This window comes from Akebia trifoliata, chromosome 9 (assembly GCF_017979445.1).
Source record: "Akebia trifoliata isolate Shusen 1 chromosome 9, ASM1797944v1, whole genome shotgun sequence".
Taxonomy (NCBI): Eukaryota; Viridiplantae; Streptophyta; class Magnoliopsida; order Ranunculales; family Lardizabalaceae; genus Akebia; species Akebia trifoliata.
In genome coordinates, this window is record NC_141383.1 from 23,319,245 (window position 1) to 23,338,180 (window position 18,936).

Genomic DNA, 18,936 nt, shown 5'->3' on the forward strand with positions numbered 1-18,936 from the left:
TTTTGGTAAGGGAAGAACACTAAATTTTGTAAAATAATAATAATGGCCGTTGAGTCGTTGTAATATCAAAACAACACATTTGAGAGTCATGATAATCTGACTCCCCACTACACCCTCATCATAGATTATTTGCTTGGGATACACAAGAAAATATTTACGATTCTATGTATCCCGAGGCTAATGATCTACGATTTTATGATGATGGCATATATCAGAGGGGGCATCAAAAAATTATTATTTACATTTAAATCACTTTTTTACATTGAGTCCAATTGTTTTGAAAATGCATTAGAAAATGCTGGAATGACACAAATGGAGACAGAAGGGTGACAAAAATGATGTGGTGGCGCACACATAACCGTAAATACTTTTTACTCATATTTCATGAAAAAGCATCTATGATAATGTGCACGACACCACATCATTTTGTCACCCTTGTGCCTCTGTTTGTGTCACCTCAGCATGACTCAAATGCATTTGAGAAAAAAAGAAAATCATAAGTCTTTATCCATCGAAAGAGTACATCACTTACTCGCTATTATTACATTTCTTATCTCAATTTCACATCATGGACCTACGGGATTTTTTTTTTTACTATTTATAATAACTATATGAATATTGTTCCAATATTCAAATTTATCTAAAGCCATCTCTTACGATATTTCAAGTGCGCTTATATCTGCTCACACTATCTCGATCAAAAACCCTGAATCTTACTTCTAATTGTGTTTGTAATCAATTTTTGTTTCTCCTTATCTAACTCTCTCCAAAGACTTTCTCTTAATTTAAAGTATAATTGGGTACTCCTATAACTATTTCCACAAAAAATTTATTTTTATTTATCTTAATTATCCATTCAACTAATTATTTAATTAATTACATATAAAATATATAAAAATATAAATTTTCAGAATATAAATGATTTTATCAATCATTATTTAAGAGATGTCAACTTTAAAATTATATTTGTATGATATATCCATATGGCCAATGACTTATTTTAATTTTCCAGATGATTAAGAGTAAAATTCACGTCTTCATTTTTTTTTTATCGTAACTTATTTTTAATGAGTTCATCAGTGACTCGATGCTGACTAGATTTTAACCTAAAATTTATAATATCATCATTATACAAAGACTTTATCTACTAAATTAGTTGACATATTTCTTAATGAAATAATCTATTAGTCATTCAAGGCCTTACAAATATCTAACAAACAAGGACACAAGGTTTGGACTTTGGATTCTAGAATCCAATTCTTACCTATAATAAGATTTTAAAATTCACTCCCAAGAGGTCGGTGCCGCATGGAAATAAGCTGTATTGACTCGTCATATCTTTGAACGATTCATGGATTTACATAGAATCTATAGGGGAATATTCTTGATATATAATATAATATTCAACTTAAAAAATAAACTTATAAAGTTAAACATAAATATAAATAAAATATTTTTTTAGGGCACTAAACCACATGTTATTACGAAAGTCCATTCAACTGAAATAATAGATCCTGTGCTACATGGAGTAAGGTAGTTATCTAACTTTATATCTTCTTTTGCCCTCAATACTCTTTGAGCTCATCAATCAATGAATATATATACACTGATATCAGCTCGATTGGGATTTAAGACCCATATCTCGGTTGGTTCGACACATGGCAAGGCAACATTGAGGTCGTGGGTTCAAGTCCAGTTTACCCGTAAAAAAAATTCAGCTTAATTGATAATTTGTAATCTTTGAATTCAAGTATAGTTTATTATGGGTCTTTTTATCAGGACTTTAGTCCTATTAGAAGCCCATGAATAGAAATCTTAACATCAAGGATGTAGATTGTGCCACGTTGTGTGCAAAGAATATATGGGGAGTACAGGATAATAACCCCAGATAAAAATATTTGTTCTTCTGGTCTGAAATATTTATTTTTTCTAGAAAAATCTCAGTCAAAGTGACAGACGTCTGCTGTTGTGCAGGTTACTTGGTAATTGGAATTACGTGGGCGGTGGCGCGCCGACCATTGCCACGTGTGAGTCTTACAGATACAGAACGGTCACCGTCTTAATCGGTGCACTTTTCCACGCGTCTTCGGATAATTTGCCACGTGAACGGGTCAGGAGCTTACAGGTGGTATTTCTTTTTAAAGATAGTGTTATGGGCCAACAACCGAATGGATCAGGTCCAACTACCCCATTATCCATAAAGGTTTGGGCACCTCATCAAAGGACATAAATATAGATTAATTAAGTGGGCCCATAAATTGAAAAGAGTTGGATCCGTGGATGCGACTGGAAAGTGACACGTGTACGCGTAGCACACGGAGTTATGCACCCCAGGAAGGCTCGATTGGGTGGGTCGTAGGGTTTTGGTCCTTAATCGTAAGGAAAGATCCGCAAGTTTCCGTAGCGATGAGTTTGAATGTTTGATGGTCATTGGAGAGTGATTTTTTGCTCACCCTATGCCTCATGGTCTAACAATCAATTGACATATGGCACAGATGACATAAGCAATGAAGAGAATTTTTCTCTCCTACCAACACATCTCCAACTCACAAATTTTAAATTTAAGATTTCAAATCATATCGGACAACCTTTTAAATTTCATTAAAACTCATGATCAGAAGAAAAAAAAAATTATATATATATAACACAAAGTTTTTCGAGCTTGATCAAAGTGTTGAAAAATGAATGGCTACTGAGCACTCAAATTTAAAATTAAAATCCAACAGTAAAAAATATTTTTTTTTTTTTGGTTGTAATTCATGGAATTTCATCCTCTACAACATTGTGGTATTGGATAATATTTTTGAATCTCACAAGATGATCTAATCAAGAAATTTCATTTTTTTTTCACCCTGACTAGGAGAAGGAATTTTCTATCTCATTACTTTCATCATCTATGCCATATGTTTGTTCGACTATGAGCGAAAAATCACACATTAATTGGACCTTATGTTCATGGTATGGAACACCACTCTTTTCAAAACAAAATCGGGATCCACCAATCACATAAGCCCAAGTGTTTTGAATGGTATCTCCAATTTACAAAACTACACTCATTAAGTGTCTAGAAGCCTTCGTAATTATAAGAGTTATGGTGTAAAAATTCATCACCTCTATCTTATAAGAGTCATGGCTCCTTCCATCAAAACTTGCAAATTAAAATATTCATATTTAAACATCAATGTGATATTTGTCAAAGAAGCTTTAATGCTTAAGTCTAATACACAATGTAGTTTCAATTATAACAAGGTTACCTATATTTATACCTTAAGATCTTTCTTTCGTTTCGGCATCTTTCCTTCACGTTTTGTTTTGTTTTGTTTGATAATTAAACTCAATCATGATCAAATTCCTTGATTTCTTTCAGGATTTGTTCTAATCCGCTCAAAATGCCCCATATCCTTTTCTTGCATTCGGCTAGAGCGCTTCGGGCACATGAGTGCTCTTTTTCTGTTACGTGTCCAATTAACCGAGTCTTTCTCTTAAACTCAGAAATGTGGACAAGTGAGGATCTCGACCTGATTCACTCGTCAACCGAGTTGTTTTTGAAACATAGAGGAGTTGACACATGTAAATCTTGAATCCACTTATTCATGTAATAGTGGCCACTTGATCCACATCATTGTGTCTGTTATGCACCTACTTTATATAATACCCTTGGGATTTTGTTCAATAATTGAGTTACCCATACATATTAACTCATTGAAAGACTAATATTAGTTTGGATAATCAAAGTGAGGGAGAATCCACGAATCCCGAGTAGGGAGACTTTAACATGGATCCCAAAGTAACACGTGAAAGGTAGATATAGGTTGTAAGAATTTAATTCACACATGAGTTTCAGACCCCTAGGCCCGACTAGCAGGAGAGAGGCAACTGGCCTCTTAGAACATCATATCTCGCTTAAATCCCCTAGATACATGGATTCATGGTTTGTCACTCTAGATCAAACTTGATACATAGATGTAGTTTCATCGATAGTATTTAGGTCATTTATGTTTGTCTCGTAGATAAAGAAGACTTAGGTGAAGGGCATATCAACAGTTTGAAAACACAGGTATCTCGAGCATTCAGCAAAAACAATCGAGATATTGGGTATTTAGGTCATTTTTATTTGTCTCGTAAAAGAAGACCTAGGTCAAGGGGCATGTTTTACATGTTTGGAAACACAGGGCTATCTCTAATATTGAGAAAAACGTGTGGCACCTCTAATTGAGCCGTAAAGAAACCTAGTGCGAACCGAACCGCTAACTGGTTCGCTTCGTACCGGTTCGTCTTTGGCATGGTAGGAGTTAACTCCTGTCTTGAAAACTTCAAACATTTACTATCTCATAAACCCTAAAACTTGCTGCTTTGTTCTTCTTTTACTCTCTTTCGATTAAAGAATTCTTCCAATTTTCACTCAAACACCTGGTAAGATCTCTGCTATCTTCATCACTTCTGTAGTTCTTAGTTCAAATTGGGGTTCTAGATTCTCTATTAAAACTTGTATTTAGTTCTTTTGTGTGGTTAAAAAACTTAGAAAATCGATTGATTTATCAAATCAAACGTTAAAAAACAAACAAATGTGTCTTCAATTGGATAATTGGATGTATGCGAATCATGTTATTTACATTTGCTATTATTATGTGTCTAGTAGGATTATAAGAAGCTGGGTTTGTCAGCATTTCTGAATCAAGATGGGGGAGCATTCATTCTTTGATAGAATGATCAATAATCTTTGTTCAGCAAGTAGGTAAAATTATTCGAAAATCTTTCACACTTGATTTTAACAATGGGTTCAGTTACCTTGTATTTAATTAAGCAGTTTTTATCCCATAATTTTAACCTTTTATTAAGTCAAATTGTGTGTAAGTTTTAATTGTTTAATATTAGAGAATTTAGTAACAATATAGAAAAAATGCCCTATGTTATGGTCATTGTAAATTATTAATTAAGTTCGAATTCGGCAATTATTCGATTAGGTTTAGTTTGGTTAATCCAGATAAATTTGGGAAAATTTTGGGTGGAGGGGTTGATTGAAGAAATCAGGTGGAGGGATAGACTGAAAAAAGGTATTTTTTTTTACCCATTTGATTTGTGACAAATAGGTTATGGTGAGTAATGGTTAGGGTGCACTAGCTCAGACCCCGTTATTTTCAATGTTGCGGGCGTAAGCTTTCTTAAGTTCATGTAGTTTTTTCAGTTTCTAGGCTATTTCTCAGTAGCTGCACGTTAATTGTTCTTTTTATTTTTCCTCTTACAATATACTTTTTTTTATCTTTAGAGATGTTATAGTATGCACATGAAGTTTCTAAGGTGGGTGTTTATATAGGCATCCATGTCATGCATTTTGTTGGCCTCAGCATTCTTGGGTCACCAACACTTAGAATACCAGGTGCAGTAAGATTGCACCTCAAATGCCTATGTGCTCATCCACCTCACAACAATTCAGAAGTTTACTGTATGTAGTGTGTTTTCTTTATTGTTTCTTTTCCGAAACCATGGTTTATTTCCTTCCTTTTCTCTCCGTTTATAGTAATTGTATGCTATCTTGATATTATTTCTCACACTTCACATGGATTCTTTTGTTCTCTGTGAGACATTTTATATATTTCACTTCTCTCTTGTCACAATAAAGTGCTCTAACTTGTTGGTTATTTTACTAGGGCCATGGTATCTTGATTTATCACACAAAATATATTGTTTTGTGTGACTACTATGGGGGGAGGAGAATATTGCAAATTATTATATTTACTATGCAATGTGATACACTTTTTTTTTGATACATACATTATTTATTTAGCAATAATAATTAAGATCTGTATCTAATCGGGGGTCACTGATATGCACTACAATTGTCGTATCATTGGTAATGGTAAGCTATGGTTTGGCTCATTTTGTTGAGTGATTTGGAAAAGCTTACTAGGTATGGGACATGGACACTCAATTTTGTTCCTCAGCATTTCTGTTTGTAATAGGCATGTCAGACACCCTGAAAACAAGACAAATACCAAAACTTGCTCTAATAATTGTGTATAAGTGTGTCCAGAACACCTCCTTGTTACCTATTCTCTTAGTGTCTATTTGATCAAATATCTTTAGTTTGATACAAGTGTCTCCTTTGCTTCTGTTTTTTTATCAATATTGGTTATGAAAATTCTAGGTATTACACTGGATATCCAAAGGACCTAGGGCCTTCAAGGGTTATTCACTTTACATCAGAGCGTGAGTTTGTCCAGCTCATGCATGAAGGTCAACCAGTCGTTGTTGCATTTACTATCAGGTTGGTTAGACTTATCTGATCTCTATTTCTATTCATCCTTCTATATCCATTTATACCAAATTTAGTGATCGATTCATTTGGATGCTTGTCACAGGTGTAATTACACAAAGCATTTTGATAAAGTAATGGAGGAAGCTGCAGCAGAGTTTTATCCACACATAAAATTTATGCGTGTAAGATATTATTTCTAAATAAGTTATGCTACAAAGTTTTATCATATATGCTTTTGGAAGGTTATAATTTCCAAGATTTAACAGCTTTTCAGTAAGCCAGCTTATCAGTTTTCTTTTTTGTTTGAATAAATAATCTTTTTTCTAAGCTTCAATGATGGCTGAATCTTGGGCTTAGACCCATAGCTCAGTTGGTTTGACACATTGCAAAACAACTTTGAGGTTGTGGGTTCAAATCCAGCTTACCCGTAAAAAAAATGATGGCGGAATCTCTATCCCTTGGTCAAGTCCTTAGATTGAGTTTGAACATCCTTAACATTGAGGTGGAAGGTGATTTTTTGTTAATAATAAAAAACTTCATTGAAAAGAGAACAAGGAGTCCCCTCAAGGAAGAAACAAAACAAGGAAGAAGAAACAGAAAAAACAAAAGCAGAAAACAAAGCCACAGCACCCAAAGAACAATCACCTAGTACACACAAGATCCCACCTAAACAAGAAATCTTCGAACCCAAACCCCCTAAACTCTTGAAATTGCTTACACCAATAAAACAATAAATCACAATACTAAAAATAATTTCCTGCACACGCAGTTTCACTTATGAGTGAGGAGTCTCCTGAAGAATGCATTACATCATGAAAGAGAAGCTTGAATATGAACATTGCATTCTCCTTTCTTCTGAGCTCAGCAAACGATCAGGGAGATCCCTTGTTAATTTTTTTAATCGTGAGGCAGTTTATTTTCTTTCGTTCTTTTCTCGATTTCCTCATCTTTTCTCTTCTCTCTTGTTCGTCCCATGCCGACACACATTTAGAAACAATCTTCAATTGCTCCTCATGGAAAATGCACCTCTTATTCTCTCTTGTTCTGAGGTCCACAAAAGACCAGAGAGATCTCTCATTAAAAATTGAATGGACAGTACTTGTGAAGTTTCTTATGTACCTTGCCCCAGCATTCTTTACCTTTTTTCCCATATATATAGTCTTCGGTTACTCATATGATTTTATCCCAGGTTGAATGCCCGAAGTTTCCTGGATTCTGTATAACACGGCAGAAGAAAGATTATCCCTTCATAGAGATATTTCACAGTCCAGAACAAGTACGTTTGCTAATTCGATCTTTAGTTTATTATGGATTGTAGTAACTTGTACTGGTTATTGACATTGTTACAAATTTTGGTAAGGTTATTTTGTAAGTGATTGGTCTTGGGTGTTGGATCTCCATAGTAACAAAAATCTGCAATCTTTTTAAAAAAATCATGATTTTATTCGTTGTCGATTAAATCATGATTTTTCTCAAAAAATCACAATTAATTATGATTTAATCAACAATTTTTTGAAAACATCATTTATTGTTTTTTATTTATAACATTTTAAGTGTTATTTTATCATTTAATATATGAAATACATGTTTTTTTTTTTTTTTTACTTAAAAGAATTATTTTTAGTTTGTCCAATGACTTTTGCCAACTTTATCCAAAGCTTTCTCTTACCAAATTATTCTTGAACCCCAACTTTGTCACTATGGTTGGATCAGCTTTTGTTTTTGTAACTAATAGAGATCATAATTTTCTTCTTCCTACAGGCAGCTAACCAAGGACGATTAGCCGATCCCAATATAACAAAGTACGCTGTCAAAGTGATGCCAGTAAGTTTTTTTTTTCTTTCTTCTCAAATCTATCAACTGAGAGATGGTAGGCTATAATTTGCTACATTATTTTTTTTTCCTCTTTTGGTTGAAAACACAGTTTACACCATACCTTATATAGTTTCTTCTTTCTTTCATTTTCAGTTCAATTACGACATAAGTGTGTATGGGTTTAGGGAGTTCTTCAAGCGGCACGGGATACACTCATCCGAACCAAAATGAAGAATCTGTTGGGAAAGAGTTTAATCTTGCAAGTGACTTCATCTGAAATCCACTCGTGTTCTAGGCTGGTGTGATCAAGGAAGTTTTACAGTGAACAATCCATCTTACAGCCTATTCAAATCCAAATAATTATTTTAGAATCTTAGGATCAAAAGAATCCTTGTGAGCTTTAATTCCATTAAAGCTGGTGACTGTTTTTCTTATGGTAATTCACCCATTAAAACAAAAACAAAAAAAAATCAAATATAACTTCCAAATTTGTTGACTCAATGATTTGAAATTTCAATTTCTAAGATGGAGGCAAAGTAACATCAAATTAGATTAGGGTGAGGAAATTGTGTCAAAATACTTTGGATGTTTTGGTCATTTTATTTTGAATGTGATGGTGATGATGATGACGACTATGGGGAGGTCATTTTATTTTGTTAAACATTTAGCATTAATCCTCTCTGTCTATACTTAAAGGAGGGCCTAAATGGATGTCATATTGATTATTTTTTTTCTTACTGTAGTCTATCAGTGCAGAAATCAGGCTTTCTTGATACTTTACTTTTTCAATATATTTTTACAAAAAAAAAAAAAATACTATTGAATATCTATGCATGATAACATATTTTCATACATAGTTATACATTCTATTATGTTAAAAAATATTTTAAATACGCTATGAATTTTTAAAAAAAAAATCAGAAAATCGAGACATTATCATCAAATCCATATTAAAACATTTTTTGAATCAAATCACAAACAATCATATGACTATAGAAACAAATTATAGAACTGCAAATAATGAGATTTTATTATGAAAATAGAAAGTTGTTTAATATGTAAAAAAAAAAAATGAGTTTAAAACGCAAGAACATGTTATTTTGAAATAGTTGACTATTATTATTATTATTATTATTTTAATCGTTGAAGTTTTAAAATAAGTTTAAATGAGACTTTAAAATAAATGGAATTTTTTCTTAGTATGGTTGCGTTTACAAACACTTTAAATTACAGCCCGAAGGATGCATTTTGGAGAGCATTTCTCGCATTTTTGGTGCTCAAAGGCTCTTTGAGGATTTAAATTATGGTTTGATAACAGAAAGATATGAGAACGGAATTTAAACTACTAAGACATTTTTGGATGAATCACCATATCTTTTGAGTTAATAACACTAAAATACACACAAAAAAATGTTTCTAAGATATTAAATCAAAGACAATCTTTATTATAATTTGCGGAAATATTCAAAATGGCCATTTCTCCAAAACCACCTCAATACTCACCATACCACGTGCAAGTGCTTCAACAATAAACACTTTTCAGATTAGATTTCTTTTAAACTGTTTTAAGAAATAGGATTTAACAAAAATTCAATTAGCTGTGGCCGAAAATCCTCTTAAAACTTGATCCTCCATTGATGTTTAAAATAAATATAAAAAAACAAAAAAAAAAAACTCTATAGTCCCATGATTGCTAGCGGAAAAAAAAATCAGATCTTAACCGAATTTCCAAGGTACATACAACAATGGGCACAAAGCTGAAAATTGTCTGTAAAAATTGTTCAGGCAGCCTTACCTCTAAATCTCAACTCCCCCTGCTTCACCCAAATTCATCTCATCACTCATTTTCTTATCGCCAATGGAATCTTCTTTATCTTCTTCAATTAGTTCTTTCTGGTTAAGTTCATCCCTCAGCCTTTTGAGCTCAGAATCCTTCTCTTCTATTCTCTGCTGCAAATCGAGTACCTGATGAAACATATTTCCAAAGTAAAGATCTTATTCCAAAGCTAGAAGGAAGAAATTGAGACGGAAATTAAAAGCATGTCTACATAAAAATGAAATCAAACTTCAACAAATTCTCCATATTTCCATCCAACCAAATTTTGGGGACAGGTTCCTAGATACACGCACCACCCCCTCGGAAAGTCAGACATGCAATTGGTTGAGTCGAGGGTCAATCAGACCCTGGAGGGTGATCCCAAGGAATTCATAGCTTCGTGGTGTTTCGAACACTTGACCCACCCTTCCTGAGGAGCTTATCAAGGCTCGGCTTGCCACTAGGAACCAAACTCCAACATTTCCAAACCCCAAGCTGCCAATTTTTGAAGTTCCCATATTCCCCCATGTGGAACATATCCTCGCTTGTTGGCTTCCATGACACATGCCCACAGTGGGAATTTTCTAATTACGTGGGGCTGCCATGTGGTCCATAGATTTTGGACCCCTCCTTGGGCAAGCCGTCCTCCCTATCAAATGATCTGATATGGGCCCAGGGTCAAATGACTTGATGAGGGGCGATGGTAGGACTTTAGTTGATGGCCAAATCTGCATCACTTCCCCGTAAAGGTCAATGGCAGCATGTTATCATCCAAATAAAAGAGCTGCCATTTAGATTGAACACACCCAAAAAGCTCACTGACGACAGCATTCTAGCACATTCTGGAGGCCCAACTATCATTAAGTGCATTATTTGTCCATCAAAAAGTACTGGTATAATGCCCAAAATACAAGAATTCACTCAGTTCATAAAAGTCTGGTTCAATAATATTGCCCACTGATTGGAAGGCTGATCAAGTTGGAGGTTTCACAAAGATGAGTTGTGAAATACTGCCTCCATTTCAAGGAAAAAAGTTACATAATGTGATTTTTGAAATATATAAATTGATATAAGCTGTCTGCATTGATCTGTGCTTGTAGCCAATCAACGATTAAAGATGCCATGTAACCATGGTTTTAAAACTTATTTTGATGTCTCGTCTCATCCGTGAACGAGACCGAGTTGTCTCGAACTAGTTTTCTGATACATTTGAGACATCTCGTTCAACAATGAGAAAAATGAACGTGCGCTTTAAATCTCATCCGATACATTGACTTATCTATCCATCTCGTTGGTGGACGATACCGAGACGTATTGGACGAGTCATCCCGGTCTCGGACGAGATTTAAAACCATGCATGCAACAGGTATTTTGTGCATTCAAGCTATGGTGATAAGCTGCTTACCACTTCATTTGATTTCTCCACATCATTTGTCAGTCCTTCCATGTGTTTACTCAATTCTGTGTGCACCCAACATAGAGCATAAAATCAACATGAGAAAACAATAATGGTATAAGAATATAGGTTATTTGTAATATTTGTATGGACCAGATATGTGTATAATCAAACAGTTAGGAGGGAACTAAAAAAACCAAAAAATAAAGTTGAACTTATGGTTCTCTAGATTTTAAAGAAATTAGCATCAAGGAAGAAGATACAAATAACACAGTTTGTTTAACCAATTATAAAGGTGAACATGTAGAAAATAAAATTCTGACCTTCAAACTGATTTCTGATTTCTCCATTTTGAGATTTTTGCAATGCAAGCTTCATTGCTAACTCATGGATCTGCAAATTCAACAATGTAAGTACTTCAAAGCAAGCAGAGACCAAAAGCCAGTACTATTGCTTCAAAGAACATATTAAGCTTTGAAGATGCATTAGCTCTGAAGAGAAGAAGAAGAAGACAATGACAACTTGAACTCTTCAACTGACTGAAATGTAACCGACGCAAACATCCCAAATGGAGATGAATCAAGTGCAGATTTGTGGTGATAGAAAAAACTATCCTAAGTATCTAAAAAGAAATTTGAGATCTAGCAAGAAACTGAATTTACACTTCTTTAAAATAAAAAAATCCCATAAAAATGCAAGATGTTGTGTTCACAATTTTATGAATGAAACACTAAGTTTCTGCAACCAAATATTACATATTCCAATTTAGGTGCGTGCTTCTTACAGTGTTTTGCAGGTCAAGCGCGGATGGAGGGTTACTTAGGTTGGCTGATGTAAAAAAATATCCCACATTCTACCATGAATCGTGACCCTTCATTTCTTGATTTGAGACCAATTTTTTTTTTTTAAACTTTTATTTGTCAAATCCTTTAAAGTTTCAAGGTATTTTTTCAGGTGCCAGCTAGCTTATCAGTTAAGGTCTTTGGATGATGATACCATGGACCTGGGTTCGAGTCCAGCCAGCACTGAGTTACTGAACTCATTAGCTTACTGATAAAAAAAGATGTTTTGAGGGTGGGTTTTTATCCACAAAGCAAGGGAAAAAATATCTTTAGAATTTATACAAGCTTCATGGCTGGAAACAAAATGTGTGAAACATATGTGCATAGTAGGCTTTCTAAGCACCTTTCCTTCAGAAGCCAACGTTCCGATCTCCTCATTTTCCTCCTGCAAGGTCCTACATTTGGCCATTAACATTTTCCCCATCTTGCTATGCGGGGTAAAATTAACAGCTGCAACATTATCCTGCAACTCTTTCACTTTCTTCTCCTTCTCTTCAACCAAATTCTGTATTATGCCATAAAACAAAAATATGAATGGCCTTCATACATTATATCCAAAAAAAAGAAAAAAAAAAATGCATACATAAACAACATGTCATAAGCTACATCTGGCTCCACTCCCAGTAAATAGTGTATCTGCAATAACTTTATTATATAAAATTGTCAATTATCAGGTTTTCCCAGTTTTACAACTATTGAGGGAGTTATCACCCACAAAAATAAAGAAAGAAGAAAAAGAAGTTGCACGGGAAAAAAATAGCATAAATTTTTCAGTAAAGATAAGCAAAAGTTGTCCAATCCCATCCTGAAATTGTTTGTTTTAACTTAAAAACATTTTCCCATAAATTGTTTGTTTTTATCTTTATTTTCTTTTACAGCTCAAGTTCCAAACCCATCCCGAAATACATCACCATGGATCCAATATCCAGTCTTCGAATCATATGTGAGCTACCAAAGCAACATTTACAGCTTTACATAACCACATTCTAGACAATGGCCTATTAGATCCACATAGCTGTAACACATGATACCAGGATATTTCACATGATGGCCAGGAAGCTACTGTATCCCGCTTTAAAGATAAGAGAGTATAAAAGAGCAGTATACTGGCTTTCACAGAAATTAACCTACTAGGGAGTATCAAGCATGCACCTTTAAACGTGTAAATTCTTCATGTATAGCTGGATCAAGTAATAACCTTCTCGCCTGACCACAGTAACAAATTAAGCCACCCAGATAAATAATTAATCAGATCATGTATCATTGTACAACTAACACTAATTATTTAAATAAATGTGATAAAATGATTTATAGAGATCACCATAGAATTTAGTAAACAGGGGAGCTAAAGCATTCTTAAAAGGTAATGTTACCTGCATTGATGGTGGCTTCAATTGTGCTTTGAGATCCCTAACTGTAGACTGGAAATTTATGAACAAAGTTTCATATAAATGTATGAAGAATCACAAAAGGAAATTCTATTGGACAACCAAACATTAAGGGGAAAAAAAATTCAGGCTGGATAATGTTTCTTAGACTAGAGAAAATTAGGGGTATTTTTTCAAATACCTAGAAAAGTATGATTCCTCTTTCACATTGGGAAAGTTTTGTCCATAAAATGCTGTACAAGCTTTGTGTGTGTAAAGGTAGAGAAAGAGTAAGGTGCTGTTTGTTAAACTGAAAAAAATAAGTGCTGAATAGCATTAAGCGCTGAAACTTATAAGCGCTGAATTTAAGTGCTAAAAAAGTTGTTTGTTTAGATGCTGAATCATGTTTGTTACACATTGCTGAAACTGATAAATTGTCTTTGTTACCCTTACAATCATATTATACATTGTTTACATGTTTTAAATGCTTATTTATTATCAAACACAATAAAATATATTATTTCTTATAAAATTAAAATACAATTTATTTTTAAATAATAAATAATACTCAAATCTTCAATTTAGAAATAATAATTTCTATTTATAAAAGCCCACAAATTTCAAATTAAAAATAATAATGTCATACAAGTCACCAAAATTTGAAATCAACTTTAAAAAGAACTTAATTTTTTATGAATAATTTTCGATGGAAATGAAGGATGTGTAATTATAAAAGCACCCTATGAATTAATAAGGGCAACCCACACTATAGCCATTTTTTGTTTTGTTTTATATGGATTAAAATTTTTGGAATGATCAAATTTTTAGTGAGGATAATTTATATGGTCTAGAGATCATCCTCACCAAAAATCAGTTTATTTTGAAACTTCTAACTCGTTAAAAATAGTTTTCAAAAAAAAAAATGGACAATTTACTATTCTTGAACTTGTTTTGATAGGGTTAAAAGTTTCAAGATGTGCTGATTTTTTGTGAGAATGATCTCCTCATTGTAGAGATCATCCTCACCAAAAATCAACTCATTCCAAAAATTTTAACCCATATAAGACAAAATAATTTAGCTATGGTGTGGGTTTATTAATTTGTGGGGGTGTCTATATACTTATCCATGGGATATAAGAGGTAATATCCCTTTAAGAATAAGGGCATAGTTGTCCATGCTCAAAAAAACAAAGGGCATACTTGTCCGTGTTGAAAAAGCGAAGTGCTTACCGCTTCAGCACTTTTTTTCAGCATCAAAATAGTGCTGAATTTTTTTCACTTATTTTCAACAATAAGCACGAGTAAACAAACGCGCTATTTTGACAAAAGTGCTGAATTTAATTTTTTTCAGCAATAAGCACTGAAAAATAGCGCAAACAAACACCACCTAAGACTTTTTTTGACATAATAACAGTTTCCCCAAAAATGTGATTGACTAGCACTTGTGGAATAAACTCAAAGGAGATAAAGTTAGCTAGTTATTTGTAAAACTAGTTGAATTAGAATATGTTTGCCTTCCAAATAACCCACTCAAGGAGAGAAACTAGAAGAAATTAAATTTAACAGACATGTAGAAAATTCATGGCAGGATCACCTTCAACTCTGCTATCTCCTGCTCTCGTTTTGCAAATGTCACAATGAATGCAGCTTCCTTTTTCTTTGCTTTCTGAAGCTGATATCAAATGGAAACTAAAATCAGTATATGCAATGATGGTCTTCCCTATGAAGCTAAAATGTTACAAACAAGCAAGCAAGCAACCTGTTCCTTCAACAACTCCTCTGAGGATTTTAATGTCTGAAGATAACTAACCACTAAGCTGGGTTCTGCATAGATGGAAGGAGTCAGATTCACGTAAATATTTGCAGAAACACCACCAAAAAGAGAGAAAATATGGGGGAAAAAAGGAGATGTAGGAAGAGAAAGATGTAACCTAGAGATGTGCCTGCTTGTATAGGGGACTCATTCTGAAATGCAGAATGCCACTTATGAATCTCTGATTTTGCCGCATCAAGCTCCAACTGAAAAAAATACCAAATTATTATCAATAATAGGCTCACTATTCAGTTTGAGACACAAATGGAAACAGAACGTGTCAGAAATATAATATGATTCCTTGGCCAAAAATGGTGCACATTGCAACATTTGGGCACACATTGAAGTGTTGTAAATTTTATTCTTATTTTCAGACAATGCTTAACTATTATTTTGAAGAAATTTTTGTGGACTAGCAACACTTCTGTCAACATGTTAGTATACGGCATGTTGCCAATAAGCCACATGTATATTTCAGTGGGTGGGATGGAAACTCTCAAACTACAAAAACAGGAGGTGATTACTCTCATGCATTTAGATGAACCCCTAAATGAGTAAGCTATGAAATATAGCAAAAATGCATTTTTAGGATTGAACGGTGAATTGCTTAGGGTGTCCATTTTATCAATCAACCGGAGGATTATAATTAGAAATGATTTTCTTACCTTTCCAAAAGCAAAATATTCTAATAAAAGATATGTCCAAGACCACAAAAGTCATTGTTGATATTCAAAAATATAAAACCATAAGAAATAAAAAAAAAAACATGTCCAACTCAGTGGAAAAAGTTAATAAAATTAGTTATGTACTTTAAATATTTGAAATAATCTACAAGCAAAGGCATACATACTCTACAAGAAAAGGCATACTTAATGGCCATCAAATCAATCTGCCGGTTTTCAAAAGTGAAAACATGAGGAAATTATTTAAGCTGGCATATTAGCACAAAGTAATGCAAATTGTAACTATAGGAATTTGAAGATTAAAAAAAAAAAAAGACCTAAACCGACTAAAGATCATCTAATTAAAAATAGAAACACTATGCAGAATAAATAAATAATACCAATAAGAACATACCGAGCATGTTGCAAGCGTATCCTTACAGCTTTGAAGACTGCATAAGTGAAGCCAAAATTAAATGTAAAGCATGTACAGATAGACTCACAATTTCCAAATTGATTTCCTAGAAATTTTCTATATAAATCATTAAATCCAACTATAGCTTGAAGTACCTTTCACGAAGTGATAAAATCATTCCTGTAGCCACACCGGGTGCAGTTTCTTCTACTTTGGTGTTTTCCTGCATGGTGAAGAAGAGAGTTATTTTCTCCAGAATATTACATGGATCAATCCCCCAAATCATAAAAAGCAAAACCCATTTTGCTCCATTAGATACAAATAGTATGCATGATTAACAAACATTCTGTATGGATTCCTACAAATAAGGGAATTGCCAACTTAGTGAAGTTAGTAAGACTTGTAGAGTTTTGTTCCTACATCCGAGGTTCAAGTCCCTTTGAACCCATCTTCACTCTCCTAACCACTAACCATTTCTCAATTTTTTTTTAAAAAAAAACAACATATATAAGGTCATCTAAGGAAAATCAAAATATGAACAACAAAAATTCAGAATTTTTCACAAACATGGTCTTAGTCTGGGGCAATATCAAGTTGGCTCACACAAGTGGATTCCAGCAACTCGACTAAACCTTGTGTTTTAGAAAAAAAATACCTTGAACTAGTGGGGTGGTGGGCACATGGTTTTAAATCTCGTCCAAGATTGAGATGAGTCACCCAAGTCGTCTCGGTCTCGTTCAGCAACGATACGGATATACCCAGTGTCTCAACATTCACATCATCTCGCTAGATAAACAAGATGTCTTGAACGATATTTTAAAAATCTAGGGCAAGTCAACCGGGATTTTGTAGATTTGACTAAAATGATTAATTTTTTTTAAACTTAAAATATTTATTATATAAATAAAACATGATTTTATGACTAAACATTTTCTAATCTATCTTATTTTATTAAAAAATTATAATTATTTTAATTAAATATATGTAAATCAATCAATATAAACTGAGTTAAATGGATTGTCTTGTCCGAGACAACTCAGTCTCGTCCATGGATGAGATGAGACGACCAGTTAAGATATTGCACACCAAGTGTTCAAGAAGTTACCCGATACAAAGTCTCTTGATTCTCCTCACATCCTCTTTACAGTGTGTATATCTTTCTTCTTATTTATTTATTTTTATTTTATTTCGGGCACTATTGATAACCAGTTGGGGGTGTATAAAAAATAAATTGAAAAATGAATATAAAAAAAATGCGATTTTGAATAATGAGGACAATGCGGTACCTTCTTTGAGCCAAAGAAATCATCTTCTTCGTCTTCAAGATCACCAAAACTTCTTTTATTACCTGAAATCCCCAAAAAACGAAAACAAAAAAATTTAGCAAAAATATAAATAAGAAGCAAGTATTCAATCAAAATGTGAATTTTCATCAAAATGCAGATAAGAAGACGAATGAGAAATAAAATTCAAAACCTGGGCGTCTGGTGTGAGTTCCAGGATAATCTCCACCGAAATCATCCTCCTGAATTTCACACAAAAATGGGAAGAAAAATAAACGCAAAACCCTAATACCAAGAGAGATAGAGAGAGAGAGATGAAGAAGTATAAGAGAGAATCGGATATCTTACATCGTCGAGATTAGAATGAGAAGCCATGAAGCGAAAACCCCAAAGAAGTCCTTTGCTTTGCGTTTCTATGAAATTGGAAATATTTGCAGACAAAAGAGGGGAAAAGAGAGCGCCAAATCCAATCTCTTTCATCTTCATGATTTCAATACTCAGCAGAGCCCGATTTGACTCAGCCGAGTCACAATAGGTCAGACTTCAGAGAGATCGAAGCTAAATAAAATCAGGGCCCATGAGCCCATCTGATTTTTCAAAAATAGTGTCTAGTCACTGCCTAGGGTTAACTGTTTTAGAGGTACCTACAATTGAGAATCTATCACATTTTCTTATGAAATTAGAATCAAAATTGACAAAAACCATGGGTACTTGTCGATTCTGATTCTAAGACACACCTTGAAAGCCCTATTTTGTGTCTGCTTGTCATGTCATGTAGTTTAAATTTGGAACCGAGGTACATGGGCCTCTTAGAGCACCGGACTTAATCCCAGGGCACATGCAATCCTCTCCCCCAAACAATATGTAATTTCTCAAATAAATCTCTGAGAATGGCCCCAAAGAGGGGGATTCAATCTCAAGACCTTGGCTTCATGAGGTGTGGTCTTGGCATCTCACCAACCCTTAGATGGTTTATGAATTATGTGTCATGTACTTTATTTGGGTATGCACTTGTTACTATTTTTGCAATTAAGACTTTGAGGCCTTGTTTTTGGTACACTATAAATCATTTGCATTTACAAATGATTTGCACTGCAAATGGTTTGCGATGAATGATTTACCATTGCTTAGTAATCATTGGGAAATCTCATGTGAATCTATTTTGTGATTGGTTGATCCTTGCAATAAAAACTTTTATTGTGATTTTGGAAATGATTTATGGTACTTTTTGTATCGCAAATCCTTTACTGCTATTTCTTAAGAATTTAGAT

The 18,936-nt window shown here is 33.7% G+C and overlaps 2 protein-coding genes across 5 annotated transcripts; one reads left to right on the plus strand and one right to left on the minus strand.

Annotated features, from left to right (window-relative positions):
- The first annotated feature begins 4,232 nt into the window (after positions 1-4,232).
- On the plus strand, positions 4,233-8,459 carry LOC147394800 (uncharacterized). 3 transcript variants are annotated; one of them, XM_086453600.1, is made up of 7 exons: positions 4,233-4,413; positions 4,637-4,735; positions 6,146-6,265; positions 6,360-6,438; positions 7,446-7,532; positions 8,018-8,080; positions 8,225-8,459. In XM_086453600.1, exons 2-7 carry the CDS (start codon positions 4,680-4,682, stop codon positions 8,300-8,302), a joined length of 483 nt encoding a protein of 160 aa, XP_086309726.1. In that variant the 5' UTR covers positions 4,233-4,413; positions 4,637-4,679; the 3' UTR covers positions 8,303-8,459. The 3 variants fall into 3 exon arrangements, with proteins under 3 accessions (XP_086309726.1, XP_086309724.1, XP_086309727.1); XM_086453598.1 differs by having other exon boundaries at positions 4,234-4,413; positions 4,640-4,735; XM_086453601.1 differs by lacking the exons at positions 4,233-4,413; positions 4,637-4,735 and adding an exon at positions 5,850-5,908.
- Positions 6,787-18,173, minus strand: LOC147394801 (FKBP12-interacting protein of 37 kDa-like). Of its 2 annotated transcripts, XR_015181387.1 has the most exons (15): positions 18,014-18,173; positions 17,859-17,907; positions 17,669-17,730; positions 16,538-16,605; positions 16,383-16,419; positions 15,424-15,511; positions 15,252-15,316; positions 15,087-15,164; positions 13,499-13,546; positions 13,278-13,331; positions 12,469-12,630; positions 11,607-11,676; positions 11,293-11,348; positions 7,396-10,036; positions 6,787-7,300 (listed from the first exon to the last, which is right to left on the minus strand). XR_015181387.1 is itself a non-coding variant. In XM_086453597.1 (14 exons), exons 1-14 carry the CDS (start codon positions 18,149-18,151, stop codon positions 9,869-9,871), a joined length of 1,143 nt encoding a protein of 380 aa, XP_086309723.1. In that variant the 5' UTR covers positions 18,152-18,173; the 3' UTR covers positions 6,787-9,868. The 2 variants fall into 2 exon arrangements, 1 of the variants encoding a protein (XP_086309723.1); XM_086453597.1 differs by having other exon boundaries at positions 6,787-10,036.
- Between the last annotated feature and the right edge of the window lie 763 nt (positions 18,174-18,936).

What these genes read in the sequence shown, in the direction of transcription:
- LOC147394800 (XM_086453600.1), top strand. Translation starts at nt 4,680, where the DNA reads ATGGGGGAGCATTCATTCTTTGATAGAATGATCAATAATCTTTGTTCA. An exon ending in AATCTTTGTTCAGCAAGTAG is followed by an intron (nt 4,736 to 6,145) that starts GTAAAATTATTC and finishes TGAAAATTCTAG; the next exon opens with GTATTACACTGGATATCCAA. An exon ending in GTTGTTGCATTTACTATCAG is followed by an intron (nt 6,266 to 6,359) that starts GTTGGTTAGACT and finishes TGCTTGTCACAG; the next exon opens with GTGTAATTACACAAAGCATT.
- LOC147394801 (XM_086453597.1), bottom strand. Translation starts at nt 18,151, where the DNA reads ATGAAGATGAAAGAGATTGGATTTGGCGCTCTCTTTTCCCCTCTTTTG. An exon ending in CTCATTCTAATCTCGACGAT is followed by an intron (nt 17,908 to 18,013) that starts GTAAGATATCCG and finishes TGTGAAATTCAG; the next exon opens with GAGGATGATTTCGGTGGAGA. An exon ending in AGGAGTTGTTGAAGGAACAG is followed by an intron (nt 15,165 to 15,251) that starts GTTGCTTGCTTG and finishes ATTTGATATCAG; the next exon opens with CTTCAGAAAGCAAAGAAAAA.